Genomic DNA, 16,641 nt, shown 5'->3' with positions numbered 1-16,641 from the left:
TGACTTTGTCCTCAGATATTTCTCGGCCCAGTCTTGACATTTCAACATATGTGTCTTGTTCACTGGTGATCGGTTTTCAGCCTTTCTTACCAAGGCCATGTCTCTGAGCACTGAACACCTTGTACTTCTGGGCACTCCAGGTAGGTTACAGTTCTGAAACATGACAGCACTTGAGGATAATGGGTTCCTGGTCACTTCACGTTTGATTCTTCTCGAATCTTTGCCAGTTAATTTGAATCTTTTTTCACGTTTCCTGCGACCCTGTCGACTATTTGAAACAAAACATTTGAAAGTTCTGGGATCATGCCTCTATTTCGTAGAAATGCTGCGTCCCTTTTTGACTTTTCATAGTCAGTTAAATCTTTTTATGGCCCATTTTGCCTGATGAAAAGAAGCTATGCATATACCTTGATATAGGGTGTTGATCTTAGGCCACAACCTCCCTCATTACACAAATACACATCACCTGATATGCTTAAATCCACTAAGCATTCCAGTTCATACAGCTTGGTGTTGGGAAATGCATAATAATGATATGGTCAAAATAGTGACTCGCCTCATAATTGTGCACACAGTGTAGGCCTATTACTGATTTAATAATCCCATATTTTGATAGATTAATTAATGATGTTATTGTCAATTTAATATCAAAGCTGAGGTTGTGTATCAAAAAGGGGACATACAGTATAACGATTAGCATTGCATTTGATTAAAACTATATGCAGTAGGCCCATGAGTAACATCTAATTAGAACTTTTGCCGTTCTATAGATTATGGAAAGGATAGCTTGAATAAAATGGTAAATCCAAGTACCTAAAAGAGGGGTTACAATAAAACATGTTAATGTGTATTAAAATGGATTGTACAGGAAACACGTTTGTTTATTCATTATGGTGATTTGCTTGTTTTGTAGGGCACTATGTCAAATTCTGTCCTGTCATTGTTGTATTACAATACACTATTTCGTACAGGACAATTATATTGGCCACTTCTCCACCACCGCACGTCCCTTGTATTTGTTTTCCTTTATCAATTCAGCAGCCTCTGTGCTTCTTGAATTACAAAAATAAAAAAATTACCCAATTATTATCATCATCATCGTTCAGAACTCTTCAATGGTCAAATAAGTGTTGGTTATTTTTGTAGTGTACCAAGAGTACATGAAAGCATCATGAATTCAATATAAATGACACAACCTGTTTTTCCTTCCAAAACAAAGTGACGGCATCAAACAGTAATCCTCCAGTTCTCATATGTCCAGTTCAGTGGTGCTGCCTCATTTCCCAGTGGTTAGGGTGTGTTACCGGCTGTTTTTATATTTTAAATTATAGGCAATTTAAAATTCCCAGTCTCCTCCAACTCCCAGAAATGCAGCATGAAAAGTTAGGTCAGCCAGGATCATAATAATAACCAGGTGAATCTAAATACATGATGCATTCAAATGTTGAACAAGTTTCTTTTTTTTATTTTTGTTTCACATATTTATATGTGCTTTTGATCAGGTTACATTTTGTGAATACAAGTATTATAATTTTTTAATCATTTTTAGGGGCGAATCAGGGGAGGGTTGGCAAATCTTTGTGATCAAAGGTCTGCTGGCAGGTGTAGACTGGCAAATACAGGTTTGAATGAACGGCTCATAACCACTGCTGGGCTTTTCTTTCATTTCCTCATGTTCCAACAGGCCAAAGAGGTTCTTTTTTTTTTAACTGTGAACTTCAGCCATGACTCATGATTCAGGTCGTCTAAGCACCAGTTAAAGAATGGGCCAACCACTGACATTCCTCAGTAGTCTAGCCTTACAGAAGAAGACACGTGAAAAGATAGCTGCAGGTTCAGTTTCCCAAATTCTGTGTAAAATAAAAAAAAAATGTGACCTCTGAATAAATGCCTTTGTGTATATACAGGTATATATATTTATATAGATTTTTAGAAATTATACAGTACAATTATTTCATGATTTCAAATGAGTGTATATTCATATTAACCCTTTCTGTCCACACACATTCCAATATAAATTTGGAGACTGTTGTGCCACACCAGGCTTCTGCGTGAACCTCCACACTTTGGTGATAAAAACGACTATTGTTACAAAGTAACTTCACAGAGACAGACTGACACCATTTTACGAGCTCTGACTTGTCCATCCTACCCTTTCGTCTAGGTAAACAGTTAATCAGTACTTCAAGGCAGATTTTTTTTTTTTTTTTCTCCACTCCCACAGGACTGAACATTTTCCATAATGAGGAATGGATTCAAGTGTCTTTTTTTAGTTGTTCATTCAGGTTTTAGAGCCCTTTTTTCAGAAGCTTGTAATATACGCAAGTGTTGTGAGGGCCTTTACACCGTATGTTGACATACAGGCCCATGGAACCACTTAAACATATAATCTAAAATTTGTAAAAAACAAACAAATCTAAGTGTAAAATAATACTCACATGTTGTAAAGCCTGGTGCCACAGTCATACAATGAGACATCACTCTGCACACATACAGCCACACCAACATTTACTCTGTTCGCCTGCTCCCACAGATAAGCACTAAGAATGCAGTGTCATTTTCTCTCACACGTACGTTAAAAGCAAGAAAAGTACACACACTGATCAACAGGGTTTGGTCTTCAAGTCTTGACTTCAGTGAGCAACTTCAACTCTTCCAACAATTTTTCCTCCTCGGGCCCTTTTTCGGGAAAAGCTGTTTCTCTCCCACACTGCTTTGGCCAAAGGGTCAAGCAGCAGCTTCCGGCACAGTTTCAGAAAGCATTATTTTTAGCAAAAAATGTTGCGTTAGAACTGGTGCTGTGACAAGGGAAAGGGGGAAAAAAGAAGCTTCTTCAGTCAAACATGTTCATGCCTCCATACAGGTTTCCTGCCACTGTCCTGTGGTTTGGTGACAGTGGTAGTGTTGGTACCAGGACGCTGCAGGAAGGCTCTGAATACCAGATCTTTTCTCAGGATGTCCTTTGTGATGCCAAAATGGAGCCAGAGTCTAGAGGGCAGCTCTAGCGACCTTTGTTCTTTTTGGAATTTCCCTAAAAGAAACAGAAAATACATGCTCAGTTCTGCAAAAAAGCTATCAAGTAATTTCCAGGATTTGTTCAAAATCAATCGATCAAAAAGTACTCTGTTGCGTTTATGTTCAGTAAGTTAAGCCAGCTCGGATTTGTTTTTGCATTATGTTTCCAAATCTAAAAAACATGTTGAGGCAGCTCTCTGGCCTTCAAGAGAAAATCACCACCTTTAACTTCCAAACATGTTCTGTCCTGCAACTTCCAAACATGCAGCCATCTGTACGCACACAAGCAGGAACATGCACATTTAAAGAAGGGGCCTCTCCATTTCTGCCGCTTCAACTTAACGACTTCTTCAGATGGTTCCAGCAGGTGCTTTTCACATCAGGCCAGGCGGCAACCGCAACACCACCAATGACCTCCCAGTTCACCACATAACTGACAGAAACTTTACAATGTCACACTTCAATGCTAAACCTGAAACCCGTCACAACGACGGAAGCCCCTGGATTTCCATCGCTTCTCTTTCATGATAGAGATTTTAGATTTATTTATATGGAGACTGACAGCAAGTGACAGCTGAAAACAACCCCAAGACTGAGGCTACGTTTGGAAAGGCCACAACTTTGACAAGAGTTTAAATTAAAAAGGGATTAAAAAATAAATAAATAAAAAGCACTGTTGTACCTTGCTGCCCAGTTTGAGCGTGTCGATTTCCTCTCTCTGCTTGCTCAAAGTCTCATTCATACTACACAGGTGGTCGCTCATCATGCTGAGCTGGTCTTCGTAGCTCCTCTTTGTCGTAGTCAGCTCATCCTGTATGAAATACACCATAGTTACAATGAGAATGTCTTCTGAGTTTGGAGGAGGCTACTTACAATGCTTAAGACCTGAAGCTCTTTGGTTATGAGGCTGCCTTTTACCTGCAAGCGTGTGATGTTCTGATTAGCCAGTTTGACCTCCTCGCTCAGAGTCTCCCGTGATTTTTCTGCAATAGCTAATCTCTTGGCCAAAGCTCGACACTAGAAAGGGAAAGAGGAGAGTTAACAACTGCTGTGCCAATAGGTTTAAAGCATGTCGAGCATGCTTCAAAGATCGTTTTCAAAAGCTGCGAAAAAGGCGATATTTCCTTGATTAATGGGTATATTTTAAGGGACACCGTCAAAGGTAAACGCACAGTTTGAAAAAGTGACAGTTTAATACCAGAGATTGACTCAGGATCAGGTGCATTCCTGTTGCTTTGATACAAAATGTGGATGACTGACATGCCAGTTAGTCACAAATGCGACCGGCTGTCACTTAGAGAAGTATCAGCATTCAGATCAAGCCTCGCCGTAATACTAAAAATATAAGGTGTCAGTTTCTCGGGAAAAAGGCAACACTCTGTAATAAAGGAAACTCAAAAACCATTTCCAAAGCAGAGGAAAGAACAGAGAAAGAAGGTTAACTTCTGGTTCAGTTGCCATGCTCTCGATTATCAGGCAAATTAAAGAAGCAGGCAGAAATAGTACACACGAAGGAGCAGGGTAAGTGACTGTTCTGCACTAAATGTATTTGGGCAAGTTTACATATTTCTTCCAAGATGACATGCAATCTCAGAAAGATTATGTGCAATGAAAAGGTCACTTCTTTGGTACGAGAAGGAGTTTAGTTAAGGGTTCACCTCAGAGTGAAAGTGCACAGCTTTGCTGTCTGAAATCTGGAGCTGTGTGGTGAGCTCTCCCACTCTGGCCATGTAGTGAGTCTTTATCAGCTGCTCCCTGGACTCCTCGTCTCCCACCTGCAAACACAGACACAACATCCAGCTAAATAAGATTGTTTTTTTTAACTTCTGGGAACATTCTAGTTTGTCAGGAAGGGGGCTAAATAACTCTTCAAAGTTAGGCTAAATTTTGTTGATGGAAAACTGGAATGACCATTTGACCTCTGATCTCAAGTGGATGAGACACAAATGTGTTAGTATTCTAAAAAGGACTATTTGAATATTTCTACATACTGGAGTCCCTAAACAGACAATTGCATAAATTAGGTCTGACTGGAAAACTGGATTCAGTGAGCCCAACTGTATTCTTGGTGATGATGTTAGTCCCCATAATAGCCATTTCATTGTAGTGACTTTTAGGATAGGATGGATGGCTTTGCCAGGTATATTTACAGAACAGAAGTGCTTGCCATCCAATCACAGAAAAATGCAATTCTTGCAAATCTGACCAAAATCACAGCATGGGTTTTCTGTGGTGTTCCTCAATGTCTGAATGTTTTAATGTGGTATTTTGGAGGGATTTTTTTTTTTTTTACCAATTAAACAGAATATTTAAGCAATGTACAAGAGGCATTGAATCAAAACCTTTGCATTTGATTGGATTGCTAGAAAAGTTGGCGGACTTAAGAGTTTAGTGTGGTATGGAGCTACAGAGGACTTCGCACACACCACCTTCACATACAAGGTACAGATTGATTGATCTCGACTTTATGTGTAAGGCAACTCACATGCTCAACTGTAGGTGTTGTGCACAACATTCCTACCTGGAGACAAAAGAGAGAAACATTGTCAGATAGAAAACACTTCCAAGTTCAAACAGGCCTCCAACAAAGTTAGGACAAACTAAGCCATTTAAGGGCGCACTCACACTGTCCATCTGTACCGTGCCCAAGCACGTTTCACGGCTAAATTCTAGTTCGTTTGACCAGTGTGAGTGCAACCATACGGTGCCTAGACATGGTACGCTTGCCGACCACGGCCCGTTGTGGAGAGGTGGGCTTTTGTACGAGCACGAGGCCTACAGCAGTTCTGACGTCATTTTATGTGCGCCTGTTCAGACATAGAATAAAGAACTACGGACCATGTGCGGACATTTAAAACAATGGCGGCGAAAGGTTCACGTTGGTGTGATGCAGAGGTGGAGTGTTTACTGCAGATTTGGTCAAATGAAAATATTCAAAAACAGTTGACAAGACGCACAAAAACTCATCGCGATGACGTCAATCAATGCATGTGACTTGTTACGGCGTGATGACGTATAGGCAGCAAGAAGCATTTGCGCCAAGGCCCAAGCATTGTGAGTACAAACGGGCCTGGCCCGCGGGGGAGAGGGGGGGGGGGGGGGGGCAAGTACCCTAAAGCACAGGGCATGGTACAGATGGACAGTGTGAGTGCGCCCTAAGAGATAATAACAATGAAAGCTAATACACAAGAAGTACAGAGACTAGTGAGTCAAATTGCTCTGGATTATGACTACACTGTGAACTCTGCACTGACTTGCATAAACAGCAGTATTCTGCTATTCTGCTACCTCAGCACATTGGAAGTCTGAGTTTTATTAAGCAAAAACTTGCTTAGTGTGGGAGCTACAAGAAAAGAACGATAATACTCCCTTTGTTGGAGCAAATCAGACACCAGTGCCACGGGCAGAAAATGTCCTCTGCAAGCAAAAACTAACAAGAACAGCAGCCAATAAAGTGACTGTACCAGGCTGGTGCACAGTGTAGTCTCTTTCCCTGCAGCCTTCTGCTCTTTCTCTGCTTCCTCATGGCTCTGTGTGAATGTGCTGGCTGCAGTTGGTTGTGAGTTTGGACTTCCTCCGAGAGCTGCTGCGAGCTGCACTTCTAGGTCTGCAATGCGCTGGTTCTCCTTTTCCAACCGCACCTTCCCAAGCTGGGCCTCCAGGAGCCAGTGCTCCTTCTCCTGCTCGAGGCGAGCAATCTTCTCCTGGCTCTGCTGCACCTGACGGAGGCCAACGGGGAGGGGAGAGGAGTGGACAGTGAGCTTGTGGGCAGAGGGCTGAGCAAAGGTTTGGAGAAGTGAAAGGGCAGCAATATTTAGGAAGAAATGGGGAAACTATATGACAAAGCAGTTTGAAATCACGCAATCTCTGGGAAGAGCATTTTATAAAACACATTTCATTTGAACAAATTAATTAAAATAAGATCATTTTACAGGAGAACATTTGTAAACCATGAGGTCCATTAGATTGTTTCTTCAAAATACGGGGGCTCAAATGGCAAAAGACAAATAAGCTCGATCTTATCTCAGGTTAAAATCAAATGCAGGTTAAAATGGACCAGAGGGCACCCTTTTAAAAGAAAAATAAAGACACTTTGAACTTGCTCAGGACAGAACATGCAGAGGCTTACTGGCCAATTCTTCACACCCTGTCCCTAAAGAGTGGCTGCAGTATCACAAGTCTGTGTTGTATCATTTTAAGACTGAGATTTCTGCACTTCTACAAGCAGCTTTTCCATATCCCTGAATTTTCCCATAAACCTTTGATTGTGTTGTTTGCTGCCACAACAAACATAATTGCATGTGGAACCATTTTTGACTTCCTCTCTGCCTTTAGGGTAACCAAACCTAGCTGGCGCACTGACTCATACACTTGAGATCAAAATAAGAGAACAAGTTATTAATACTTGATTTATTCTGAAATGTTGTTATTCTTTATAGTATAATACATGGGCACAGTGTTCAAATAGCACTGTCAGTATCTTGTTGAAAATTGAGATTGGAATAATGATTGAATAATTTCTAAACTAACAGAAATTGTTTATAGAGAATGCTTTTCATACCTGCTGAGTGAGACCTTCTCTGCTCTCAGTGGAGCTGGTGAGAATACGACGGTTTGACAGGGCCTCTCTGTATGGAACAGACTGTGGCCTGGTCTGAATGAAGAAACAAAACATGAAGTATTGTGGGAAAAAGTCATTTGTTTTAAGTTTGGTTTTTTTAAAAGCATGCATTTCATAGTTTATGATGAACTTTTGGTATGGCACTATTCTTAACAAAGTCGTTGGCATGTAAAGAAAAAAAAAAGAATTGAATCATAAAATGCAGGGGCAATTAAATATGAACACAAGTAGATAAAAACATAAAATAGCAAAAGCGGGGCGACAAACCAGATGAAACTGACGAAATATTCACAAAGGCAATTTAAAAGACGCCTGGGGCACATTTAAGGACACACTAACCTTTTTGAGAGCATGGATATAGGCAGCTGCTTTCTTTTTGTTGGCCAGCATACTCTCTGCTTGCAAGGGGTTGAGGGCTACTGTGCTGCCTCTTGGACTGTAGCCTGATGATGTGAAGAAGTCCAAGTTGTTGCTGAAGAAAGTGGCAATCTGAAAAGAAGCAGTAACATAACATCTCAAATCATTAAAATAAGAGAGATCTTTGCAGCCTCCTTAGCAAAAATGAAAGACCAACTATGCCTATACATCTCAATGTAGATACTCAGCATTCTGCTTAGCCTCAAATTAACCAGTGTGTTTACAGCAGAGAGATGATTACACCACAGAGTGTCTAGTATGATAAAATATCTGAACAATTAAGCTTTTGCCTGATGATGATATGAATGCAGCTCACTCCTCACATTGTGTGCCAGTATGTTATTAAGCACTGCAACCCACCGGGCTATGCCTCCCATCAGCAGACACATCTCAGCCAACGCTTCACTTGATTCACAAAGAGAAATCGTTTATCCCTTTACTCTGACTAGGGAGCAGCTGTAGGAGCTGTGATTTGGACAGTATCTTTGAACATTTAACCACTGCCCACCTGAGTCCTGTCATTCTGTGGTGGCAAAATTACCAACGTGATCCAGTTGCAGTGAATTCTCCCTGTTACTTACAATAAAGCTTGAGCATTACAGATAACAAATAACACACGCTGTTTGAACATACAATATAGGGAATATAAAGCTGGCTGCTGCCTGCCCCCTGTTGGCTGTACCTTGCCGGTGCTGCTGGTCAGAGAGCCTAAAGATCCCAGCAGGCACTCTGTGGTGGTGCAGAGCTTCTGGGTGATGGTGGGGAGCTCCTGCTCTAAGCCGGCCTTCTGGTTGTAATGCTTTGACATCTCTGTACACACGAGAAAAAAACAGAACCGCAGGCGCAGGGGAAGCATTTATAACATCTGTTAGCTTTGGGTCCCATCTTTAGCTTCACCAGCAACATTTTTATCCTCTTTTGAGATTAAAAGGTGCCATTTCCTCCATACTTGTTTTTAGTGTTTTTCGCTAGAACATGTTTACATGCTTCAATGTTAAAAAAACAAACATGTTTTTTCTTTTTCTAATACGGTCTGTCTCAATACACCTGTATTTACCCTCTGTCTGAAACGCTCCGTTTTAGCACCTATCTCTTCAAGTCCCTCTTCCAAAAAAAACAAGCCCACTCTGATTGGTCAGCATTTCCAGCTCCTCCGCATCTGTACTCTCAGCCTCTCTGCACAATCATTCTATATATAGCAAAGTTGTGACATCACAACTGTAAAGAAACCCTGACAGCTAATTTCTTTATAAAATAATTGACCACAATTACTGTCCTCACAGGAACTAAGACAATAGTCATTACATAAACACATTGCCACTCTGCACATAAGTGACTCTTCTCTGCTAGAGAGCATTAAATGATACTTCCATAGGCATCCCTGTGTGATAGATGCTACACTAAAGCCTCTGGATATTTACACTCTGGCTGGTGGGTGTTGGTTGTTGTGAAAACACAAGGTTACATGAGGGAATTGTTGTCAGTTTCACACTGGTTGTGAATGGCTCACCTTTAATGGCATCGTGAAGACTGTGTAGGCAGGCAGCCAGCTGGGTGAAGACAGCTGAGGAGCTGCTCTGTGGCATGGCATCCTGCCGAACACCTGAGACACATTGCACACATTTGTAAAATGAGCTTAACGTATCACGTCACATAGCAGTCATAAAATCCATAAACTCAAGCTACTTCGAGATAAAGAACAGACATTAATTTGTAAGTAAGTATTTCCCTGGGATAATAGAAAGAGTAAGTAAATATAGGTAGTGGGATATGAAATGTTCACCAGGCCCTGAGACCTGCCACGTTAAGATGAACCCATAGATACACACAAGCCACACACTCAATGTTAAAGTCCTGTCTCTAAAGAAATCAACTGTATGAACCATGTTAACCTACTGGGTAAAGCCAACAGATTAATGTAGCTCTGCAGTTTCTCAAACACAGAAGTTATTCTCTTCATGTCAGTCTGCAACTCCTGGTTTTTCGCAGCAAGGGCAGCAGTACAAAGAGGTGTGTCGCACTCTTCTTGCAAGCTGAAAAGAGAAGAAAAGATCAATACAGCCTCCTCCACTCCATTTCTCTTTACCAGACACTCAGTGCTGACCTTTTAAGTTGGTAGGGAAGAATCTTTTGCAGGAAGTGAGCGTATGAGGAGAAATTATCAGCAAAGCTCTTCAGCTTGACCACAGTCTCCTTTGATTCAAGAAAAAAAAAAACACAATAAGTGCTTGGTTATAAGCAAGCATCATGAACAAGCCCACACAATGTCCCTGTCCAAAAACCACTCACCAGTACTGTGACGGTGTCCTCAGTGATGCTTTGGTGTAGGTGCAGAAAGCTGTCCTCCAGAGGGCGCACATAGGCTGCATTCTCATGTAGATACTGCGAAAACTAGGTAGAGAGATGAATGATGAATGCAAGTTTGTACTGAATTTTACATGTTAACTACTGCTGTTGTTTTTTATAGTTGTTACTGTACATCTATTTTATGACAGGCAGTCTGTATTTCTTGTGTTAGTCTGCCTCACCTTCTGGTTAAGAGGGGAGATGGGCTCAATGGAGGAGTCCAGTGGATAGATGTGGACTCTCTGTTCTGTGTAGGAGTGGAAGTTCAACAGAGCAGCCACCAGATCCTGAATAAAGCTCAGTGCCTGACCTGCCAAGTCCCGGGCTTTAAGCTAAAACCAGCACAAAGAACACACAACCCACACACTCAATGTTGAAACATATAGTATGTGTTTCTGCCAAACATTTGATTCATTGATGAGTCAATCAAAAAATAATCTGTAACCATTTTGATAAGTTAATTAGCAATTAAGTCATTTTTTTTTCATTAAAAAAAAAAAGTTCCACCATCAAAAATTGTGTGGATTTCTTTGTCTCAAGCCTGGAAATCCCCTTACTTTTGCTATTAGGGCTGACCCGAATACCACTGATTGGGCTTCGGTACTGATATTTTATATTTTTACATTTGTTGCGTGAATAGGGTAGGTGCCAGCCATCCAGCTCTTCGTGACTGTGAATTGAGTTTATCTTGATTTATTCCCCTAAATGCGAAACTGGGCTGCTACAGTACAACCACACAGACCTCTACACATCAGACTGATCGGTAATAACGCGACTCAGCCAGACTCTGTGCCTGGCTGAGATGGACGGCACAGCGCTTCAGTGTTTCAGTGGAATTAATAAATTGGCAGCTATTGGACTTCCACTGCTCAGAGCAATGCGGTGATTTCAGCCTGCATGCACATTTTTAAGGCTGAATATTGTTGAAAAAGAGCAGCCAATGTTGGTAGCAGAGCAACAAGTTAGCTCCCTGCTGCGCACCCAGTCCCAGCATGAGGAGAGAGAAACAGGAGAGAAAAGCGCTCGTAAATGACAACAAAGCGCAGTAAAGAGTCTCACACTGAGCTAAAATGGAAATGGAAACTCTGCTGCAACACATCTTTCAGTTTAATTAAAGGCATTATTTAAGGATTCTATTTATCATGTTTTTGAAAATAAAAAAAAATAATCCAAAATTGAAAACTGAATACCTACCCACTGAAATGTCCAAATAGTTGTATATTCATGTCCAGCCCTAATGCCTATGTAATCATGTTTATGTTCTGTGATCCAAAATACACTAAACAATTGAGCCAAGAGCTTAATACTGCTGTTTGACGTAACTGACCAATCAGGTGCATGTGCACTATCAACCTATTGAAAGACTGGGTTTGTTTTCTCACTCACCTGGTGCCTACGGTTGTGTGGTGGCACATTGAGGCTGTTGTAGTCACTAAACTCTGCAGGTTCAGAAAAGAAAGGCAGTTAAACCAGAGCAGATCCTCGGTCCCTGCACTGAACTTTATTGACAGGACAAACGTAGCTTAAAAAGTTTAGCCTCCTGCCTCCTTGCATGAAGTATAACAGTTTGGTGTAGCATTACACTGTTTACTCCTGGCACCAGTATGGCGTTATGGTATCAGTGACAAAACATACATTTCCTCAAATGGATATTGTTTTTGTCCAAGCTGCTCAGCCCCGGATACTCACTGGTGTCGTTAAAGGGCACTTTCTCCTGGATAACGCTGCTGCTTTGTTTCACCTGTCTGTTCATCTCTGACTGGCACCGCCTCAACTGCTGCTGACTGAAGAAAGAAAAAAGATTTCGATAGATTAAGGTATGCATTTCATCTGGTAAATCAATGTTAATAGGGTCTGAGAATCACAACCACACTAAACATGTATAATGTGGAATGTTTATTTCCAAGGTTTAAGTCAAAAAACAATTCAGTTCTTTAAAATGAAGGATCTTTGTAACACTGACCTAGTGACTTTTTTAAGTCTAGTATCCACCAGTGGACTTTTGAGTATTCACTTGAGTATTGCGATATTGTGTTTTGAGATATCTGTATTGATTCTCAAAAAACATTGTATCGTTTTTTTTATTGACCCTGAGATCTGTGGGGGCGATCTTGGCCAACATTACTGTCTTTAAGAGGCTGTAGCTGGCTCCAATTTAGAGCTAGAGTGAAAATATCGGTGTCACGTGAAACTAGACGACCTAAAGAATCCACAACTACATAAACTATGTATTCATACTTCCTATATGCAAATCACCCTTTTGGTTTTCTGACACCATATTGGTGGATTAAAATGATTCTCAAACCGTAAATAAAAAGGAGGATGTACCACTCTTCTGTTCGCACTCTGCACTCTTTTGCTTCCCTCTCCAGAGTCTGTGCTTTCACCTATCGGCAGAAAGGAAAAATACACACAATTTAATAAACTTTATTACGACTGACAATAACATAACGCACTTCATCCTCTTCCTGTTCAACCTCACCTCTAAACGGGCCTTGTCACTCTGCAGCCTCTCAATAGTTTCCATGTACTTAGTAGTGAGTCCGTCCACAACAGCCTGGTGCTGCTCGGAGTCTTTTTCCAGCTCTTGTAGACGTGTCGTGAGCTCCGCTTCCTGCCTCCTGTGCTGCTCATCTGCTTCATAGAACTAATGCATATACAGCAGCAAACAAAGCCATCACATGCATGGCCTCACCAGTACATTAACTGTGTATACCAGTCTTTCACAAAGTTATTGTTGGCCCAAGATATGGGTCGCAAGTCCATTTTTATTGGCTTTCCAATCAATATAATGTACAAATGCTTTTCTATTCATGCTCTCTGGCTGAGGCAATGTTGAGTGTGACTTCTGATCACTCTTGATCACGTGAATTCATGATGTGTTTTGTAAATTTGGGTCCCAGGGAGACACTACATTTCTATTTTGGGTCTTAAGATGAAAAAGTTTGGGAACAACTGGTATATAGAGAACAATGACAGACCAATATAAACACAAAATGCTTACCTGGATATGAAGTCGCTCATTTTCTTCTATCTTTTTCTGCAGGTCCTCATCAAAAACACTCTGGGTCTCAAGACCATGCTGCGAGGGAGATTCTGCTTTACTCTAGAGGTAGAAATAAAATAGGGGCTGTTAGTCATGATATTTTGGCTCTACAAACATTAGTGTTTAATTATAATGATTATGATTAGAGTTTGCAAATTTTAGAATCACTCTTACACCTAATTTTTTTGCCAACAGATTAATTTAATGGCTATATGAATTTGAATACATCCTGTTTCCTCCACCCAACTGTGTAATCTCTCCCTATTTCCCCTCGTGATCACCTTCCCCTTTTTGCCCTTGGCTTTACTGACAGCTAGCTCCTCTTGCAGCAGCTCCACTCTCTTGGCCAGTTGTTGGTTCCTGAAGCTGAGACTGTCCATCTCCTGCTCCTGCTTCCTCAGACTCTGGTCCCTCTGTTTCAGCTGCTCCTAATGAAGAGAATAATAAACCTGTGTCATGCATAAACTTGTCATGTGTCATGCGTGTTCTCACCGACCAGCACATTAAGCTAATCACTTCCTCCTAATCATGATGACGTCACTCTATGCATTGTTGCAGCTCTTGCTCCTGCATAACTAATAGCAACATTGTAATATGTACGGTTTAGATTAGGTGATCATCTGGATGTGTTAGGTAAATATGGAAATAATAGTTGTTCATAACACTTCTCCATTGGGCCTAATTAGCCTGGCAAACGCTGATGATGCACAGATTTATAGACAGGCAGGATTGTTGTTAAAAATAGTTGTGGCTTAATTATTTAGTCTGTATCAGTAAAACTGTATATCACAGCTGTGGATCGTACTTATGTTCTGTTTAATGTGTAACTTTACCTTGAATGAGGCAGAATTGGCCTGTTCATCCACAACCGCCTTCTTCAGCACCTGGTTCTGGGCACGGAGCTGTGAAAACATTCAGAGATAAGACATGCATGCAATATAAAATGTTGTCAGTGGTCAGGATTGAGATGAGGCATTTTTAAAATAAATAATGTACTTATGCAGCATCTTAAGCTGAAAACACATTTGTCTTTACTCAGAAAATCTCTATCATATGCTTGTGTGTGGTTTCAGTATTTTTATCCTATCTGCATAACGTGAAGAGTCAACACGCTGTTCTCTGCTGTATGGCTAGTGGGCTTTAAAAACATACTTAATTCAGCAGATCAGCAGTTAGGATGTGTGACAGCTACATAGTCAGCACTTCCTGAGCAGGATATGGTGATTGGCTAATGGGGAGATCAGAGTTTGAGCAGAAAAACAGCACACACTCCCCGTGCTGTCAGCTGACACAGAAACAAAGGGCACGACCAGCTCACAAGAGAAAACACAGACTCACAAACTTTAGTGTCACTTGTTAAAAAAATAATGAAGATGTGATGACAACCACAATGCTATGACATGTGATCTTGAGCTGTATTACACTTTCAGTTCAGCGTGTACTTAAGTTGTATATATGTATATTAGGGACACAAGGCATTCTCTACTTTCTTTAATGCTGATTCAATTACATGATCATTGCACAACAAAGTATGTTTTCCAAACTTACCATAAAGTGCACGTAGTTGGATCAACTAAAACAGTATAACCTTCATAAAGGTAGGACTTAATGCATTGTGCTAGAGTGCATTTGTTTCAGCCAACATTTCATTATTAAGCGTATTAAACTCCCAGTTAAGCATAACTCTTTTCTTTTACAACAAGAGGTCTGCATGGTCAGCTTTTACTATGGGATCCAAGTCCAGTATAGTGTGTAAATATGTGTGGCTTGGTAGCACTGGTCATCGATAGAAAAACGCATATTTCTACAGTGCTAAAGGGTGGCTAACACTGATACATTGGAAGCATCTGAGTTCAAGACTAGGGATTACAAACACAGCTTTTCCCAACAGCTATGATAACTCGGCACGGACTAAACATACAAGTTTTTACTTTATGTAGATAACTTTTACACCATGTGCAATATTCTTAATGTGCACCCTCTCAACGCAGTGGTTAGCCAACACCTTTATCGATTTATTGTTTTGTTATTATCCTGTGGAATTGATTTTCCTTCATTTCAAACCCAGGGGATCCATATCACATTAAAAACAGCATTTAAAGCGCAGTAAAAAAAAAACAATTTCAATGTCTAACATACAGACATGTCCGTCAGTGACACCACAGTTTGGAGACAGAATTACGTAAAGGGTTAGCCAGAACAGCAATTCAGTCATTTTCGGACTCAGAAGCCCTAAATATAAATCCATACATCAAGTCGCGTAAAACAGCAGGGCATGTAGGTACCCCGACACTGCACTGGAGCTTCTTGGAGCTCTCAGCAGCAGCCTCATGCTGTCATTATAAGCCACTGTGAGTTTCCTAATGCTGCCTTGTTCATACCGACACCACAGCTGGGCAGTATACAAATGTGTACGCTCTAAAGAGGGAGATCACAGATACAGAACACATGCTAAACTGTATGAATGTTTGAATTAATGTGCGTTTAACTAGTGGCACTTTACAGGAGTAGTGAAACGGATTAATGATACAATGGCAGTAAAGGCATTCTATATTCTAGTTCATAAATGTGTATTGACAATGACAACTAACTTAACTTCATAAACGGGCAGTGTTTTACCTTGGAGTATTCCTGTGCCAGCTTGCTGTATTTTGTTTGCAGGTCTGTAACGTTAGCCATTGTCGTTTGAAACGTTGATGCTAGGTAACGGTATCCGTAGCTAGCCCCGGCTAACTAGCTGATAGGTGTACGCCACAGTTAGCTTGCCCACGAGCTTCTGCCAGTGGTTTGAAATGATGACGAAAGACACGGTGAGCTGTTAACTGGCAACCTCAGGTTAGCTGGTTAACTGTTATACTAAGAACTACAGGGCGGTGACAGAGCCTGCTAGCTTACTGAAACTGAATAGCCAACAGCTAAGTAGCTATGTTAGCAAAACAAATCCCCGACATCGAGAAACACATGTCATGTCATATCATGTGACAGCAGCCGTATAGCCCGCTGCGTCCGCAAATTACATCACAGAGCGAGTGTTAGCTGCTGCTGCTAAGCTAAGTCAAACAGCATTGACAAGCCATTCATCTGAAGGAATACTTTCATCTTCTAACCAGAGCTAATCTTCCTCCAATGAGATCAGCAGCACAAGCCCAGCGGTGAGAGTTCACAAGAGAAAAGTGGTGAGCTGGTTTAAGCAGGG

The 16,641-nt window shown here is 41.0% G+C and overlaps 1 protein-coding gene across 3 annotated transcripts; it reads right to left on the bottom strand.

The window, feature by feature from the left end:
* Positions 1-1,444: 1,444 nt before the first annotated feature.
* Positions 1,445-16,457, bottom strand: ppp1r21 (protein phosphatase 1, regulatory subunit 21). Of its 3 annotated transcripts, none has more exons than XM_083922655.1 (22): positions 16,065-16,457; positions 14,279-14,347; positions 13,727-13,873; positions 13,404-13,505; positions 12,882-13,046; positions 12,728-12,786; positions 12,089-12,183; positions 11,786-11,838; positions 10,582-10,731; positions 10,343-10,444; positions 10,158-10,246; positions 9,950-10,086; positions 9,564-9,656; positions 8,736-8,863; positions 7,976-8,125; positions 7,577-7,669; positions 6,480-6,734; positions 5,501-5,536; positions 4,674-4,790; positions 3,934-4,032; positions 3,698-3,826; positions 1,445-3,031 (listed from the first exon to the last, which is right to left on the bottom strand). In XM_083922655.1, exons 1-22 carry the CDS (start codon positions 16,122-16,124, stop codon positions 3,002-3,004), a joined length of 2,358 nt encoding a protein of 785 aa, XP_083778781.1. In that variant the 5' UTR covers positions 16,125-16,457; the 3' UTR covers positions 1,445-3,001. The 3 variants fall into 3 exon arrangements, with proteins under 3 accessions (XP_083778781.1, XP_083778782.1, XP_083778783.1); XM_083922656.1 differs by having other exon boundaries at positions 13,757-13,873; XM_083922657.1 differs by lacking the exon at positions 5,501-5,536.
* Between the last annotated feature and the right edge of the window lie 184 nt (positions 16,458-16,641).

The sequence above is a fragment of the Echiichthys vipera genome, assembly GCF_963691815.1.
Source record: "Echiichthys vipera genome assembly, chromosome: 11".
NCBI classification, from domain to species: Eukaryota; Metazoa; Chordata; class Actinopteri; order Perciformes; family Trachinidae; genus Echiichthys; species Echiichthys vipera.
Note: the sequence above shows the minus strand (reverse complement) of the source record. Positions and strands in the feature narration are given on the sequence as shown.